The 18,648-nt window shown below is 40.9% G+C and overlaps 1 protein-coding gene across 6 annotated transcripts in view; it reads right to left on the reverse strand.

Moving 5' to 3' along the window:
• Nucleotides 1-513: 513 nt before the first annotated feature.
• Nucleotides 514-18,648, reverse strand: part of LOC117504381 (ELKS/Rab6-interacting/CAST family member 1-like) — a 203,519-nt gene continuing 185,384 nt past the window's right edge. For 5 of the 6 annotated variants that reach the window (XR_004558776.1, XR_004558777.1, XR_004558779.1 and 2 more), the window contains 2 exons: nucleotides 2,364-3,369; nucleotides 514-2,311 (listed from right to left, as the gene is read on the reverse strand). Coding sequence is in view for 1 of the 6 variants with exons in the window: in XM_034163850.1 (XP_034019741.1) it covers nucleotides 3,232-3,369 (138 nt within the window). In the remaining 5 variants the exon portion in view is untranslated. Of the gene's footprint in view, nucleotides 3,370-18,648 lie in introns of all 6 variants that reach the window. The other variant, XM_034163850.1, reaches the window with a different exon arrangement.

The raw sequence follows: 18,648 nt of genomic DNA on the forward strand, positions 1-18,648 counted from the left end.
CTGCACTACATTATGCTCGTGTTAGCATCATGGAGCAAACAAACAAACAAAAAACATCAACACAGTAGGCCATCCTCTTTAGAAAAACTCCAGATAAAATCGGGACAAATTATACATGAAGGTTTTGGTGAGTATCTACTGGACAGGTAAAACAAAACACACACAGGTCTGCCGTATAATTCGTCACTGTAACGAAACTTGCATTGTTTTTACTCGGTTTGCAAAATTTACAGAGTTGGGAGACAAACATTTTACCAGAGCTTTAGATACATTTTCCCTCGTTCTAAGCTGAAAATTCTGAATTCCTAGTTTCCTTCATATCGTCTGCAAAATCCCACGAAGCAAACTCTCGATATTTGTCGTGGCATTCCCGAAAATAAACAACTGTAATTTAGTGATATACCGCAGAAATAAGTTCACAAAAACTTATTTCAGCACAAAATAAAAATGCTAATTTTTTTAAAAACTGTCAAGTTTCTGAGAAACAAAATAAGACAAAACGGTTCCACAAAGAACAAAAGATAAATCCATATTTTAATCCATTCTCTCATTTCGATTTTCACTCCACAACAAAGTCGAGGACGGTCACGTTCATCACTGTAAACATCATCAGTGTCAACGGAACAATTCGCTGCTTCATCTCAAACCTGACAGTGACACAAAAGACTCATTTTATGAAGATATACACCGTCTAAATGTAGGCTTGCTGTTTGCTTTCAAAGCACTGCAGCCAAAGTTTTAATTGCTGGATGTGGGTGGATGTGGAATTTAATTTCAAAATAAGACGAATCACAGATTTTAGTAAATTCAAAGGAAATCCTGGATAATTGTTACATTTTTTAAAACATCTTAAAAAATAAAACAACAGGTAGCCATTTTTTTCCCAATGGAGACTATGCAAAATTTTGAAACAAAGCTCCTCGTTTATGCCAAAATATGGATATTTTTTTTAACCTGTTCTCAAAAGGTTTAATATTAACTTTGTGTACAAAATCAGATTAGAGTGTGCAGAGTAAATCTCCCTCTTCAGGCTGTGTGTCCAGCAGGTGGATCGTTCACATTTTCTGGTACACAGAATAATCAATGATGGGGTGAAGATTCATGAATCTTTTTGAAACAAGTGGTTCATTCTGTGTTCTGAGTACTTCAAAACAATGAATCATTTTCTGAAACAATTGCTTTGTTTAGTGTTTTTAAAATGGAGAATCATAAAAAAAATTGTTTCATTTGTTCTCACAAGCATTTTGAAGCAGTGAATCTTTTTAAACCCATTATTTCATCCAGTTTTTCATGTTTCAAAAGTGAATCTTTTGTGAAGCAACTTTCATTTAGTTTTTTGTTAAATGTTTCAAAACAATTCATTGGTTGAAGTACAAAAACAAATAAAAACAAAACGCTTAATTTATGTGTGCATAGAATATTTGGGAGGTGCTTAAACTCAAACTCCACCCCAAGAGCCATACGCAACAATACAGTCTGCCAGCTGTAATAATGTGAACTTTTCGAGCTTGGTACTGCAAATGTTAAAATCATGCTACGGCTGTTAGCAATGTCAAAGTCAAAGCTGTCATTCAGAAAGTCAAAAATTTTCCCAGTGGACACAAAGCCTTGTAAAAGTGCAACATCCCTGGAACCACTTCTTGGTTATGAAAAAAAAAAAAAAAACAACTAGTTACTTTTGAATCAAAGCTCCAAACACGTTGAAGCTTACAAACCATAAAGAATAACAGCATTTCAGTTAAACATTAGTGTCACACATTAGCAAAAGCAAAAAATACATCAGAATTTTATCTTCCCTCCTTGCCATGAAAGAAAAAGTTTTGATAAGGGGAAATGATTACATTCACACGTTAACTCGTGAACTATAAAGGGATTGTCACAAGGATTCTGCAAATGATAGTATTTTCTCAGGTAAAAAAACAAAACAAAAAAAAAAACAAAGAAAATATATATCTACACCGAAGTGTTTGACTAAAGGGAACGCTGCAAGATTTCCTGTCGGTCGTGCCAGAGATGAAAGCAAAAAAAAAAAAAAAAAAAAAAAAGCATTTCTGTTAAATTTCTCTCTTTACAATTTATACAACCTTAAAAAAATCCTGGAGGAAAAAAGTAAGCCACAACATTTCATCACATACCTGCGAAAGAAACGAAAGTTAAAAAAATTAGCAGCAAATGATGCAAAAAACCAAAGGCAGCTGAAATCAACAATTTAGATCTCAACAAATTAAATCATAATATGGCAACAGCTGGTAGGTCTGACTGCCATCACAACCAACCTGGCAACACCAGCTCACTGTTACACTTCCTACCGCTGAAAGATTTCCCCTCACAAACCGCATCGAGTTAGACACCCGACTGCTGACCGGCTCGAAGGACCCAAAACAGGAAAGAAAATAATAATAATGTCAAACATTTCTAATTAAATTTCATTTACAGGGCAACAAAGTTCCTGACAGAACCTTCAGCCGCCACAGTTCATCCAAAATGATGTCGGCACGAGACGCGGTGGAAGCTGAGTAATGATGTTGAATTTTTTTTTTCTTGAAAACAGGGTTGACGCCACCATTTTTGTGTGTATATCCAATGATTGGTCCTGTTTGTGAGTGAGTGAGTGTTTCACCCTTTGAGGTCGTTGGCACACTGCGGAATTCATCCTACTGAAAACATCAGCGTACACCAATATGTGATGCTCTACCATAAGATCTAGCGTCCATAAAACGTGATGTACACCTGCCTATATCAGCAAACTCCAGTTGTATATTATACGCATCAAACAAACCACTAAATTTGGAGACGCCCCCAAGAGCCATCAAACGCAGGAGAACTTTGGTTAAATTACAACATGGCAATACCATTTCATTTCTATCATACTTGTGTGGGCGGTCGACCAAATCCCAAGGCCACAGCACCATCCTCAGTAGGCCGGAGCGAAGTAGGAACGAGTGATAATGGCTTTGCTCATCTCCACCAATCAGCACTGGAGACCATAGAAAATATACGGAGAAACGTTCCTTGGCTTTAGAAAGAAGTTTTTCCTTTTGTGGCCATTGTTTTTTCCTATATTTTTTACATTGTGAGCCAAGGTTTCCTTTTATGCTATTTTACAGAACTGCTTTATGACATCACAAAGTTCTGATGGAGATAACAGCACTCCTCTTGGCTGGTGCTGAGTTTTAGGGCCGTCTTCTTGCACCAGTGCCTCCAGACCTCAGAGGGTTAAATGTATGTGTGTCAGCAGCTGTCTTCCAGAGCATTGACGACTTGTTCCAAAATGTCAGGGCACCGGTCGGCGATCTGCTGCAGGACCTGATTGGCGTACTCCTGTAGCTCCGCCCCTTCCCTCTCGCATAGCTCTAACTCCGCCTCCAACTGAGCAAGACAAAGAAAGAAAAAAGTGGCAAGCGCTATGAAAATATTCCAAACAGCAAATTATAGGAGAGAAATTTTTAATCAAACTCAATTCAGTTTATAAGGCACTAAGTCATTACATAAGACATGTTAAAGCGTCATTACGAGTAAAACCTAGAACTTACATATCTTCGAGTCTCATCCAGTACTCACAGGTGTTATAGGTTATGATATTTATACAAATATTCTTGGACAGCACTGGACCAAGACAAGGTACTTGAAGAAATGTACCAATGGTCCAAGATATCTGTCTGAATATTTACCACTATATCTCCAAGGCCCTTGGGCCCAAACTAAACAAACTGAGCACATGGGTAGTCGCAGTGGGAAGGGGACTAGTCACTATAGCAACTGTGACCAAATCTCCATATTAATTGAGTGATGGGGTCAATGAGTTCAAAATCATATTCTGGCACATAAAGATTAAACTACTTGAGCTATTCACATAAAAATTTGATAGAACCTGAGATGGACTCTAAGACATCTTACAATTTATTTAGGTCATGAGCTCATTCAGTGCTGGTTCGCATCTTCTTGTTTTTAAGTGTGCCGAGTCCAACCTTGGTCAAGTCCACTTTGAATTTACGTGGAACAAGTGTACGTGGGAGTAGAAACTAAGCCAAGTGCACCGGTTCTTGTGTGCATGGATGCTTTTTTGTTGTTGCTGCTTTTTTCCTGCTTGTAAGCAACATGCAGATGCTACATGTCAAGTTAACCACACACCGTTCCAAACGTCTGCAGCTTTTTTTTTTGCATCCATGAGTATTAACTTATAGGGAAGGAGGTTCTTGGAAATGTGAGCATGTGTGCCAGCAACCCTGCAAAACTGATCTCAAACCTAGGATATTAACTATTTAATCGTGTTGTCTCTTATGAAAATGCTCTGAGTTGATGTAGGTTACTGCTGGTTATTGCTTATATTTCTGACTTTTAGATCAGATTAGATTAGATTGAACTTTATTGATCCCTTGGGAAGATTCCCTCAGGGAAATTGAGGTTCCAGCAGCACTGTATAGCAGCACACAGGGTAAGAAGCACACAGAGTACCCAAGTGAAAGTAAAAAAAAAAAAAAAAAAGAAACAGTTTGCAAATAAAAATATAAATACCAGACATACTAATACAATAACATGCTTTTGGAAGGCGGTATGCATTTTCAAGAGGCCCGATGTCCATGCCCAGTCGCCCAAAATGACAGCTATTCGCCCTGTCATTTTGGGCAACTGGGCAAGGACGGAGGGACTCAGAAAAATGCATACTGCACGACAGCAGCATGTTATTTGCATTATTATCACTTTTTACTGAGATACACAACACGTACACGCGTACATAAAAAGTTGGCTCACTTTTGTCGTGTTGCCTTTGGCGCGCGCTGCTCTCCTTCATGAAGCTGGCTGCTTGAGCTGCTGTTCATTGTCGTACTATCCATGAGAAAGTCATCCAGAATATCCATATTGGGACCAAAACACACTTCACGCCTTTTCATCTTTTCCTCTGCGGACAGTTTTTTTTTTCCCCTCTGTGGACAGTTCTTGGGCTGCGCACTATGACGTCATTTGTTTACGTACAACAGGCGGGTATAGCCAGATAGCGTCGACGTAAATCTACGATACCGGCTTAGCAACGCCCTGGTAAAGTAATAATAATGATCAACACTGGTTTACTGGCTGCTGCTGTTCCTCTCCTTCCTGTCCTCTGTCTTCCTGTCACTCCTCCTTCCCCTGAGTGAGGAGTTGTACAGTCTGATGGCCTAAGGGACAAAGTCTGTTGGTCCTGCACTTTTATTGTGAAATGCACTTTTATTGTGAAATGTCAGAACAGAAACTCGGTATGTGCTCTTCTCTTTGTGTTGTATTTGTTGTAAGAAGCTCTTCTCTTCTTGTGGCAGAGCTGATCTTTGGGCAGAAATGTGCTGAAAATGAGTGAAAACACAAGAAAAAGAAAGAAAGAGCTCAAAAAAAAAAAAAAATCAACATCAGTTATATGGAATTAGTTTGTGTGCAAAACGTGACATTGACCAAAAACATGTTTGTTGAGAGGTTCTTGCAGAATCTTTCAAGTCTCTTTTTTTAAAAACTGACAAGTTTTTATTTTCTGTGCAGATGTGTTCCCGTACAAAATCACTCAAATGTTTCTACAGTGAGTTCAAATTATGTGCGGGAAAACTCCTAATTTTTTTTTTTTTTTACCCACTTCGTAATTTATATATATATATATATATATCGCAGAAAAAAAATAATGCTGCAATGTCAATTTCCTCTAACATTGTGCAGTCCAACTTTACACCATGAAATGCATCACCATGACAAACTCGGTCCAGGACACGCCCACCTCAAACTGGAGAGCTTGGCCAGTCTGGATTTGGGACCAAGCTTGATTAACACGCTCAAACTTTTTTTTTTTTACCGTAAAATTTCCTCTGTGTAAACGAGGCTAAAGAGGCGTACGAGATGGGCTGTGAAGGGAAGGAAACTTGTAGAAATCTAAGTCTAACAGAGAGGAACTGTCAGGAGCAGATCGTGTTCCCGCGGCTGCACCCACAAAGGACGGTAACCCACACGTCCGTATCACGCTGCAATCTGAACACGCCACGGCGTAGCTCCTTCTGACCGTACTGAGTGGAACATTTCTATTTTCTTTGGCTGCAGACAGGCTGAGACGTCAAACCCAACTGACTTAATGACAAATACATCTGTATCAATAAGAGCCGCGCTCAAACAGACATGTAACACAAGCCCACATTTATATGTGTGTGTGTGTGAGAGAGAGAGAGAGAGAGAGAGAGATAGAGAGAGAGAGAGAGCCGACTCTCACACACTGTCCTGGCAAAAATCTGCCGGGTAAGACTTAACCTCTTCTTGCTGCTCTCGTGTGCGCGCCAGTGGCGCTTTACATCACACAGGCCTCGTGCACGTGTAAAACTGACATCACAAATAATCACGTTAATGCTGAAAGAAAATCTCACCAGTAAGTCATGTATAAATATTAGTGCATGCTGTTACACGAAGAGAGGATTTGTTCAACGTTTACATTCTTCAGCAGCGTTCTGTACGCTGACATGAACGTCACTATCTTAATACCACGTCTCACTATGAGTGCGCCAACATAGGCTTTTTTTTTTTTTATTAAAAATGAAAGTGGCCTTGGTGGGAACCAGACTTAGACTTTCAAAATAAAAGAAAGAAGCTCATTTCAAGCTACATGTAACGTCAACCAAACCTGCTCCTAATTACCATCATCCATCCAGCCTTCTAATAGCCACCCAGTAGGTGGCAGGAAGGTCTGGAAGGTCTATCAGATATTACATAAGCAAAGCCCTTTTGCATTCTCTATTGAGCTGGTGCTTCAAAGTTCACCCAATTTCGGTGTTTGCCCTCATAATTTGGAGATGTACAAGATGAAAACATTTACTGTTTATGCGTTGCTGCGCTATCAGACTAGACGGGATGGACTCTTAGGGATAGCCCAGACTTTTCCTCCCTGGCCAGACAGCTTCTGTTAGTGGCAACACAGAGGTAATGGTGAACATTGCACACATCTGATTTGATTTTAGTTACAGCGTTGTAAAGAATTTAACCGAATGAAGCTCATAAATAGAAGGATGACCGGGCACATTTGATGCTGGTTAACGTTAAGTAAACGTTAATTGTTCTTTTATTAATGTTATGTTGTTAATGTTCTTATTGTGTGTTATGAGCACTTGAGGTTTTGAGGTTTTTGTGTACTGTTGTTGTGTACTTTTTATAACTTGCATTTACTGATTTGTTATTGGACTTTATTTTGTTTAGTGCCTTGATTCCTGGGAAAGTTCTATATAAATTATCTTATTTATATAGAACTTATATACCAAAAATCACAACTTTGTTCTTAATTATAATGATTATAATGTTTAGTGCTTGGATTCCTGGCAAAGTTCTATATAAATTATCTTATTTATATAGAACTTTCCCAGGAATCAAAGCACTAAACATTCTAATAATTATAATTAAGAACAAACTTGTGATTTCTGGTATATAGGTCGCACCAGAGTATAAGTCGTAGGGCCTCAAATACTCGTAAAAAGCTGCAATTTATACTCTGGAAAATATGGTCACTTAAAGCTTTTATTTAATTTGCTGGCTGTGGCCTGCAAATTCAACAAACATTGGTGATGTTCAAATTTGGAAACTTATGCAGGTCGTGGGTGTAGAACGTTACTGCTGTTGGCCCATAAACAATGGAGCAGTATCAAGTAGAACGCGGAATGATTGTGCTGGTTTTGTTCCAGAAACCTGGCAACCCTGTGTGTGACCGTGTTCCTTCTGCAAAAAAAAAAGTCACGTCGTATTAACATAAACGTGCTCGGGCTCAGGACGTGTAGCGTGATGTGAGCACAGGCTTGCGCGGAAGGCGGCACAATTGGGTTGGGACCATGCGTGAGTACAATCTTACAGTGCAGCAGATAACAGAATATTTGCAGATGAAGCCTTCAAATCCGGTTACAAGCACCAAAGGTTTGACTGTGTATACCTTTTGGTACATATTTTAGAAAAATAACGTTAGCCATTTGAATTTTCAATAGGGGGCCAAGTAGGGGTCAATTGAAGAACTGCATAGGGGTCAAAAAAATGTTCTAATCATATTGAAAGCTATACCACATTATATGTCTGATCGCAAAGATTCCAAAAAGGTATAGTTTGGACTATCTGTGACTGAATGTTCTGGAGTTATGGGGTAAAAACAGCAAGAATGGTGACAAAGGTCACTTTCAGTTTGTACAGGGGTCAAAAGTTAAAGTTGCTCCAATTATGGTACAACATGATGCAAATTATTGGATGAGTTAGTAGGATTTTAAAAAGGAATAGTTTGCACCATGTGTCATGCTTAGTTATCATGTTACGGGGTAACATATGTCACGTGTCATAGAATCCAATGGAAGTCGACATTGTTTGACCTTTACTTTGGAGACCAAACATTCAACACAGTCAGAACTATTCCATTTGTTAACCCTATTAGTTCAACCAATAATTTGCACCACGTTTTACCAAAACTGGAGCAACTTTAACTTTTGACCACTGTACAAACTGAAACTGACCTTTGTCACCATTCTTGCTGTTTTTACCCCATAACTCCAGAACATTCAGTCACAGATAGTCAAAACTATACCTTTTTGGATACATTATCATCAGACACATAATGTGGTATCATTTTCAATATGACTGGAACTTTCTTTTTTTACCCCTACGCAGTTCTTTAATTGACCCCTACTTGGCCCCCTAAAATTCAAATACTAACGTTATTTTTCTACAATATGCACCAAAAGGTATACACAGTCAAATTTTGGTGCTTGTAACCGGATTTGAACGATTCTTAACAGTTATGTGCTGTACTATTAATTCTTCTTCTTCTAAACGTATACACACTAAAACCAGTTCAGAGTGAAAGAGCTTCTTTTGCAAAAGCTATATTTAAAACGGACAGGGGAAGAGAATATGAGCAAAATGAGTCAAAGTTCCTGGCAAAGACAGCTGAAGACAGGATACAGATGAAGGTGAAGACAGAGAAATGGATGGAAAAGAGGACAGAGAGGTGAAGAGCACATGGAGACAGCGCTTGTGATTTAAGCTGTTTGGAAACCAATCTTCTGTTCTCCTAAACTTAAACAGACCATTTGTGCACAGATGTAGAAGTACAGCAGCGTTGTGCATGTAGCCCAGGTTTTTTAATCACTCTCCTCTACAAACGTCTACACTTTGATTTTTATCACCCCCATCTCCCATTTTATTATCCCCATCCATAAACATCCTCAGGCCAAAATCCACATACGTCGCTGTGTGTGAGAGCCCTCACGTTTTATGAACCATGCACGTGTATGCACATATTTTCCACATACAACTTTATGTGTGTGTGTTTGCAGGTGATTCGGTTTAACGACGTTGCATTTGAGCACAATCCCCCAGAAAAACACGGCAGTAAAGATAAGCTTTTAGGACAATTCAGGAGAGATAAACGATTTAGTGTGTCTGCTGTCCTTAGCCCTCTGACTCGCACACACCGACTTACAACAGGGAAAGAGGCTTTAAGCCGTCCTTAAAGATCAGGGCTGAATAGGTGAAACATGGTTCTAAAGCATGGGTCCAAACAGGGGCGCCATCAGGAACTTTGGGCCCCATGAAAAGAAACCCTACTGGGCCCTCCAGCCATAGCCGGCCACTAGGCCGGTGGAAAATTTAGTTTTAATCCATCCATCCAGCCATCCATTTTCTTCCGCTTTATCCGGAGTCAGGTCGTGGGGGCAGCAGCTCAAGCAAAGCCGCCCAGACCTCCCGATCCACACACACACCTCCCCTAGCTCCTCTGGGGGAACCCCGAGGCATTCCTATGCTAGCTGCGAGACGTAGTCCCTCCAGTGTATCCTGGGTCTTCCCCGGGGCCTCCTTCCGATGGGACATGCCCGGAACACCTCTCCAGCGAGGCGTCCAGGGGGCATCCGGAAAAGATGGCCGAGCCACCTCAGCTGGCTCCTTTCGTCGTGGACGAGCAGCAGCTCAACTCCGAGCTCCTCACCCTATCTCTAAGGGAGCGCCTAGCCACCCTGCAGAGGAAACTCATCTCGGCCGCTTGTACTCGTGATCTCGTTTTTTCGGTCATGAGCCAAATCTCATGACCATAGGTGAGGATCGGAACGTAGACTGATCGTTAAATTGAGAGCTTTGCCCCCCTACTCAGCTCTCTCATAACCACGATGGTCCGATACAGCGACCGCATCACTGCGGGACGCTGCACCGATCCGTCTATCGATCTCACGCTCCATCCGTCCCACTCGTGAACAAGACCCCGAGATACTTAAACTCCTCCACTTAGTTTTAATTTAAATTTAATAGAACTATGCATTTTAATGATATTTTTGACTATCATTCTCATATTTGTGAACAGAAAAACATGATTTGACAGTTACTTGGTAGAGGATGCACTGAAATAAACAATTAAATTAATTTGGATTAATTTCTTTGCTGGAAGACAGATACTCATCTAGACTGATAAAAATACATATATGAGGCTATATGGTTGTTGCTCTTTAATCTTCTCATTTCCAGAAAATGTAAACCTTTCTCTGATTGGACTGAGAGCAGTCATCCAGTCTGCACGCCACTGTCGCCTGTGTGCTTGCTCTAGGGGTTGGTAAGGTTAGACCTTACTTGTGTGAAGCATCTTGAGGCAGTTTTGTTGTGATTTGGCGCTATATAAACAAATAAATTGAAATGAAAATTGATTGTAAGTTTATTACTGTCTTATATTGTTTTGTCAGTATTATAATTGTATTCGGGGCCTCTCTGGGCCCCTGTCAGTTATGGGCTCGTAGAATCCTTGTCCTTATCTCCCCTTTTCAGCGCCCCTGGGTCCAAATATAGAACTGTATTTGGATTATACGAGGGTTTCCCTACCATTGTACAGGCCAGGCAGAATGCTGGGCCAAAGCTGGCAGTTGTTGAGCCTAAAATTGTTGAAAACGTTAAATTAAATGTGCTACCTCGGGCCATAAGTGAAACATAGAAAGCTGCTGCTGATATCTTAGATTCTTAGATCTTAGATGACTGACACCCAACCCAAGAAAAAAGCATTTTAGTATTCAAAAAGCAGAGAAATGGTGTCACTGTTGTGCTCAGTTAATGTTAGCATGTTTGAGCTAACTTGAAAGTCTTCCTAAATAAAGAGGTATAGCTACACTCTGTGGGACTCAGGGGTGTTTACGAAGAGAAATGGAATATAGCATTCATCACCATCTATTCATTAGTGTATTATTACCTGCAACAATAAACTGATGCATTTTCATGAGCTTAGCATGAGCCCTTCATATCTCCATGGCAGCAGGTGCCCACTATGTTGCACCGCCATCGCATTTTGAACGTTTGAGTAAATGACATTAATTAAGGTAATTTTTGCACTGTGTGGACTCTGCAGGTGTTATAAAAAAAAAACACTCAACATCCAAATCAGCGGTGTAAAAAGTCCAAATGTGGCAAGAACTGCATGAGACCCCTCAAATACTGTAATTAGTGCTGCAACATGTGGGCACCTCATCTTTGCCCACTTTTTAATGAAGTGATTTTGGTCTTTGACCTGATGTACAGTTTAAAATCTGGTTCTTTACTTGTCCTATAGGACAACATTTGCAAGAAATAGACATTACCGCTCTAATGATGGACCAAACAAAGAATAAGGCCCACAATGTCGCAAAAAGTCATTAAAATTCAGTTAGGTTAACGTCCTGAAGAAATTAAATATAAAAAAGGTTCAGTTAGACAATGTCCTGTTATGAGGTAAAGGTTCAGTCACTGCAGTTACAAAGACAAGGTCTGGTGAGTCAAAAGTAAGATAAAAATGTATGTCAGCAGGTTGGTATTGACACAACACTGACTGATGTGCACTTCATGCCAGTGCGAGTAACAGTGATGTGGATGAATGCATTTTAACAACTAAAACATAAACAACAGTCGGGACGTCCCGAGTTTTCCACTTCAACCATCTGAGGTCCCCACTTTTCTGCGGTTTGGGGATTAATAACTGATTGTAGCGTTAATGTAAAGGATGAGGTTTAGGGTTCGGGGGGTGTAGTTTGTCGAGCAGTGTCCTCGCAAAGATAGATGATCTTATACACACACACACACACACACACACACACACACACACACACACACACACTGGCTCAAAGATGATTGTTTCTGCAACCATTAAAGCTCTGTTATCCTGATGGATCATTATCTGTCTTATCAGGGTACACACACACACACAGTGTTGCACTTGTGCATAAACACGCACATGTACAAACAGAGTTTGACCCACACTGAGGTTATCAGCACGGGAATGATGAAGGGGTGTGTGTGTGTGTGTGTGTGTGTGTGTGTGTGTGTGTGTGTGTGTGTGTGTGTGTGTGTGTGTGTGTAATGACCCCCTGACACACTGTGCAGGGCTTGAAGCTCTCTGCAGAGGAATGCTAATGTTTCCTAAAGAAACCATAACTCAGCACACAGAGATCAGGATTGAGAGATTAAGCAACAGAGTTGAGAGCGAGAGAGAGAAATATTTTTTCTCATTGCCGTTGATTACTCTCTGCCTGATGCACACATTTTAATCTTCTCATTTGCAGATTTTTCTGATGCGAGGCGTCTTTTTAATCAGTCCGCTGTCTTTATCCTTTAACCTCGCTTTGACTGGTTTTGAGGAAATTATGCTCATAGAGCAGGTCTGACCACAGTGGGGCCCACTGACCCACTTCCACAGATGGTTGCAATGGGTGGTACACTCTTCTAAAGTCCAGTTTTCTAAAGAATGTGACAGTTGCTGCTTCGGTGCAACTTCATCTCCCAGAAACAATCATCATGTTCTCTCTGCTGCAGCCAGGTCCAACCATCAGTCATCCCCTCCTGCGTGGGGAAATCATGCTCAAGAATCCAGGCTGCAGTGTTACAGTGTTGCAGCTCAGAATGCATGTAACAAGCCTCATCTGATTCTTTTAAATAACTGCTCAGAGGTCAGAACACTTTGAGCCCAAACAATCCTGAACACTGCAAAAAAAGCGCACTAACATTTGTTTCGGTGGATGACCTGCAGTGTGGGTCAATAAGAAACAGCCCACCCTCACGAGGATACTGGCTAGTAATTTTGTCACTAGCATGATCAATTTTTCATTGTTTTTGATGACCTGTGTTCATCTGCAGGACATATAGTAAGGCCCATTCAGACTAGGGTTTGCAATCCAGCCAGATTCAATCCAGATTGCTCTCTAGCTGGACATCCTTCAGACCTGTCTTTCAAATCTGGCTCATCCAACATGTGACCAAAAACTCAATCTAGCTCAAGCCAAATTCCAGCCACGTGCATGTGTGTGTGAGTGTACATGGGATATTGCTGCTTACCGGAGAGACGAGGACAACCTGGCTATGTTTTATCATTAATGAGGAGGAATAATAGACAACTTGATGGATTATTTAAGTGCAGAGAGTTGCCTGCCTTCAAACAGATAAACATGAATTTGTGTGATATTTTAGAAAGGAATTAATTTATATCCTCACAGAAAGTTAACTTTTTAAAAGCATCAACCTGTAGATGACACAAATTCTGCTGGAACAACTGATGTGATGGTTTTCTGACAGTGATATCTGATCGTGCACCGGTTTGAGTGTGCATGCGCATTTCTGTGTGCCAGTAAGGTGATTCAGAGAAAGAAGGTTGTTTGCTTTAATGAGTGCTTTACTGGAGAAGACCTTTTGGCTGCACGGACATATTTTGATGTCATGGTCCCGAGCTAACTAGATTCCAGCTGTATTTGCATTCAGACTGCGGTGAATCCCACTCAAATCCAGCTCATTACGCCAGCTGAGCCGATCAGAAAATAATCCATCTTAAATCCGATTCAAGCCGTTCAGATTTAGAAAAAACCTAACCGGGTTGAGTGGGATTTGGGCTGAATCCTTGCCAACCCTAGTCTGAACCGGGTCTAAGAATAAAGTACAATGCAGGCCTGGAAGGAAAAAAACACCCAGCCTGGAGAAACCATGACACAGCTGCCTAATAAATACATAAGACTGGTGCAACTGGAAGTATCAGAGATGGAAAGTTGTTGATTTTCTTGGGTGTTCACCACTTCATGTCGCTGGCACGAGGGCTTCTTTTCAACAATTAAATTGGCTGGCTGCCTTAAGTTTGAAGAGGTAAAGATACGATCAATGAAGGTTTAAACAGACCCCTGAACGGCATAAAGAAATCACTCTATAAAAGAACAAAAGGATAAAGTATAATAGCCTTGCATGGACGATTTAATCCCTCTGTCCCTACGTTTGAACCAGCAACTTCTAACAGACTTATACTGTTTGTAGACAGCATTATAATTTGGCTGCCTGCACACTGCCAAGCCCAAATGACCGTGAGCCAAAACCTATGTGTGTGAATGTGCGCGCGCTAGTCCAGTATATCTGTACTCAGCTAACGGCGCAAGCTAACGAGCTGCGATGGGAATACCGCTTGAGGACTTGTACCTTTAACAGCTCCTTGTGGACCAAAAGTACCACAGTAGTTGTGTGCTTATAAAAGGAGAAAAATACAACGGCAATGTGTGTTGTGGGAAAAGCTCAGTAAAGTTGAAATTTTATCTCAGCACATCGTTTAATCAGGTAAATTTACTACAGAAACACATTCATATTCACAGGCTCTGCCTTGAGGAGTAGTTAGGAGGGAGGGACCCAGTAACTCAAAGGGCAGCAGCCTGCTGGACGGTGCCTTGCTGAAGGGCAGTTGAAGTACAGCACGTTGAGAAAGTATTCACAGCGCTTCACCTTTTCCACATTTTATGTTAACAGCCTTATTCCAAAATGGATTAATTTTTCCCCTCAAGATTCTACTCACAACACCCCATAATGACAACATGATTTTTTTAAATTTATTTTAGCAAATTTGTTAAAAATTAAAAAACTAAGAAATCACATGTACATAAGTATTCACAACCTTTGCTCAATACTTTGTTGATGCAGTTACAGCCTCAGGTCTTCTTGAATATGATGCCACAAGCTTGGTGCACTTATCTTTGGGCAGTTTGGTCCATTCCTCTTTGCAGCACCTCTCAAGCTCCATCAGGTCGGATGGGGAGAGTTGGTGCACAGCCATTTTCAGATCTCTCCAGAGATGTTGAACCAGACTCAGGTCAGATTCGGCTCTGGCTGGGCCACTCAAGGACATTCACAGAGTTGTCCTGAAGCCGCTCCTTTGATATCTTGGCTGTGTGCTTAGGGTCATTGTCCTGCTGAAAGATGAACTGTTGCCCTAGTCTGAGTTCAAGAGCACTCTGGAGCAGGTTTTCATCCAGGATGTCTCTGTACATTGCTGTATTCATCTTTCCCTCAATCCTGACTAGTCTCCCAGTTCCTGCTGCTGAAAAACATCCCCACTGCATGATGCTGCCACCACCATGCTTCACTGTAGGGATGGTGCCTGGTTTCCTCCAAACATTCACGCCAAAGAGTTCAATGTTTGTCTCATCAGACCACAGAATTTTGTTTCTCCTGATCTGAGAGTCCTTCAGGTGCCTTTTGGTAAACTCCAGGCAGGCTGCCATGAGCCTTTTACTTAGGAGTGGCTTCTGTCTGGCCATTCTATCATACAGGCCTGATTGGTGGATTGCTGCAGAGATGGTTGTCCTTCTGGAAGGTTCTCCTCGCTCCACAGAGGAATGCTGGAGCTCTGACAGGGTGACCAGCAGGTTCTTGGTCACCTCCCTGACTGAGACCCTTCTCCCAGATTGCTCAGTTCAGACGGGCGCCCAGCTCTAGGAAGAGTACTGGTGGATTCGAACTTCCTCCATTTATGGAGGACTGAAGCCACTGTGCTCACTGGGACATTCAAAGCAGCAGAAATATTTCTATACCCTTCCCTAGATTTGTGCCTTGAGAAAATCCTGTCTCAGGGTCTATAGATAATTCCTTTGACTTCATGCTTGGCTTGTGCTCTGACCTGCACTGTCAACTGTGGGACCTTATATGTAGACATGTGTGTGTCTTTCCAAATCATGTCCAATCAACTGAATTTACCCCAGGTGGATTCCAATTAAGCTATGGAAACATCTCAAGGATGATCAGTAGAAGCAGGATACACCTGAGCTCAATTTTGAGCTTCAAGGCAAAGGCTGTGAATACTTATGTACATGAGATTGCTTTGCTTTTTTTTATTTTTAATAAATTTGCAAAAATTAATAATACTAAAAAACCTTTTTTTCATATTGTCATTATGGGGTATTGTGTGTAGAATTTTAAGGAAAAAAATTGTATTCATTTTGGAATAAGTCTAACATTAAAAATGTGGAAAAATGCAGACCTGTGAATACTTTCTGGATGTACTGTAATTCTTCAAGAATATTAGACATGTTTGCCTCCGTCCCATGCAGCTTTATTCCATCTAGCAACATCACTTTACAACCATGAGTTTCAGCAGCAACTAATGCCTTCAGAGGGAACAGGATATAGTATATAAAACAGATAGGAAACTGGTCCTTCAGGACCAACAACACATAGCTGGACTTAAAGCTCTAATAGCAGCAGAAATAAACAGCAGAAACAGACTGTAGTATTGACTGTGTGGAGATCTAAGCTCCCAATTGGCCAATCTAAAAATGTGTATGAAATTCTGCAGAAAGCAGTTCACAGGTTGTTGTTGGTTTTTTTTTTGTTGTTTATTTTTTAGGTTGCAAGTTCATGATAGAGGGAAACCTGGATTTTGCAAGTCTCCATCTGTGGCTACAAATTCTAAATACTTCAACACTGAATCCAAGAGCCAGGCATCTCATTTTTTTAAACAATGAGAAGTCAACAATTTGCGCTTGTTCCCTCATGGTACATCTACAAATACTGTCTGCACTATACTGTTTGCACCATGGTGGTAATCTGCTAAAAGTTAGTTTTCAAACCAACAACAGTCCAGAGGAAGAAGTACAATTTTAAAAGTGTGTCTTGCATTATAGTCATCTCACGAACATGAAGATAACAACAGAACAGCAATGGAAGTACTTGATTTCAGCTAATCAATTTCAGGCTCTAGGAGATTCCTCCAATGGGTTCAAGTAGAGGTGGAAAAAAAGCTATGCGTTATGTATTGATGTGTGTTTATCATGTCCCTCCAGTAGGAGGAGCCATGGGGCGGCATGTGTGTGCAGGAAGTAAATAATGAAAATGTGCGGGGACGCACCAAGTCATGGTTGGTCATTTTTCTGTAAAGCTTCTTGAAGTAAGGCAACAAGAGCCATAAGCTGTGTGTTAGGCACCAGTTGAGAGGCCAATAGCTGGTTCATGACTTCGACTGGGGACCTGCTCGCTTCTGGGTTGACTTCCCCAATTAATGTTGCTTTTATGACTTCACAGCCGATTCCAGTGTTCTATTCTCAGCAAATACAGCACAGACAACCCCAAGAAAGTACCTCTGACACTGCGTTTCACAAGTGCTGAACTTGTTGAGACATCTACTTTTCTCGACAGTGACATTGACATCTCTGGGTCTTAAGCCTTTGAGTTTGACAGGTGCCTGGGAAGATACAGAAGAGTCCAGCAAGGCAGATATCTTTGTAGGAGAATGGAGGGCCAAGTCTTAAGGATCTTGGTGTTTACTGACTGACTTTATGGTTGCGAGATATGGACGCTTACCAATGACCTAAAGGGACAACTAGAACCCCCATTCAAACTGCTGTTAGCAATCGTTCTTGAGTGGGTTTCAGGTCGAATCCAGTTAAGAAGAAACTAATGGTGTAGCCTCATGGATGGGTGGACAGACATATATGTTGAATATGCGCAAGGCTGAACTTCTTCTTTACCTTCAAGAGTCACACTGTACTGGTGGCACATTCTTTAGGAATGGCCACTTACCAAATTCAAAAGTCTCATCTCAAGAAGTGCATACTGGTGTCCGATTTTGTGGTTTATGTTTTAGAAGTCAGTCCAAATTGGTGGAGTGTTTTTGCATTTTCAATTTTTCTTATGTTCTTCTTGAATACCCATTACTGCTAAATGCAAAGTTTGTTTTATATAAAACACTGAATGTGCTTCGAAATGTGCAATATAAATAAAACAGGGTTTCTGGGAACACAACCATTTCAATAAAATCACATACATGCTTTGATTCCCTGTAAATGGAAAGCAAAATACAGGGCTGGCTTTACCTATTGCACTGCTGCACGTCAGCATCGCTTACGGCAACACAGAGAAAAGAATTATGGGTAATCAAATGCTGTAGAGGCTTTTTTGATGAGATGATGTGTAGCTCTCCCAACTCCCAAGAGTTTCATTGCCACACAGTGAAAGAAGCTACAGTAATAGGCTGAAAAGTGTTGACGCTCCGGGCTTCTTCTACACAGAGTTTTCCGGTCCTGTAAGACACTGTCCCTAGTGGTAATGTGGAACTAGAAAGGCGGGCAGACACACAACTGCCTGTGGTCAGGATGGCGCTAATGTGCAGAAGTACAGTGTGTTACAAAAGTTGTTGATTCAGAAAAGAAAAAGTCACTGCTCAAAACAATCCTGGCGGGCAAAAAGACAAGAAATCACTTCACAAAAATATTTACAGTACAATTAGAGAATTATGATTCAGTTCATTTTTCCATCTTGTATTTTGCAAAGTGTAAACCTTACCAGAAAACTGAGAAAGGTTTAAAAAGTCATTTTTACAAGGATCAGAAAGGCTGTGACCTTGGCCGAAAAATTGCTGAGGGCCCTCGGGCAATTAGTCCT

This window comes from Thalassophryne amazonica, chromosome 22, assembly GCF_902500255.1.
Source record: "Thalassophryne amazonica chromosome 22, fThaAma1.1, whole genome shotgun sequence".
NCBI lineage: Eukaryota > Metazoa > Chordata > Actinopteri > Batrachoidiformes > Batrachoididae > Thalassophryne > Thalassophryne amazonica.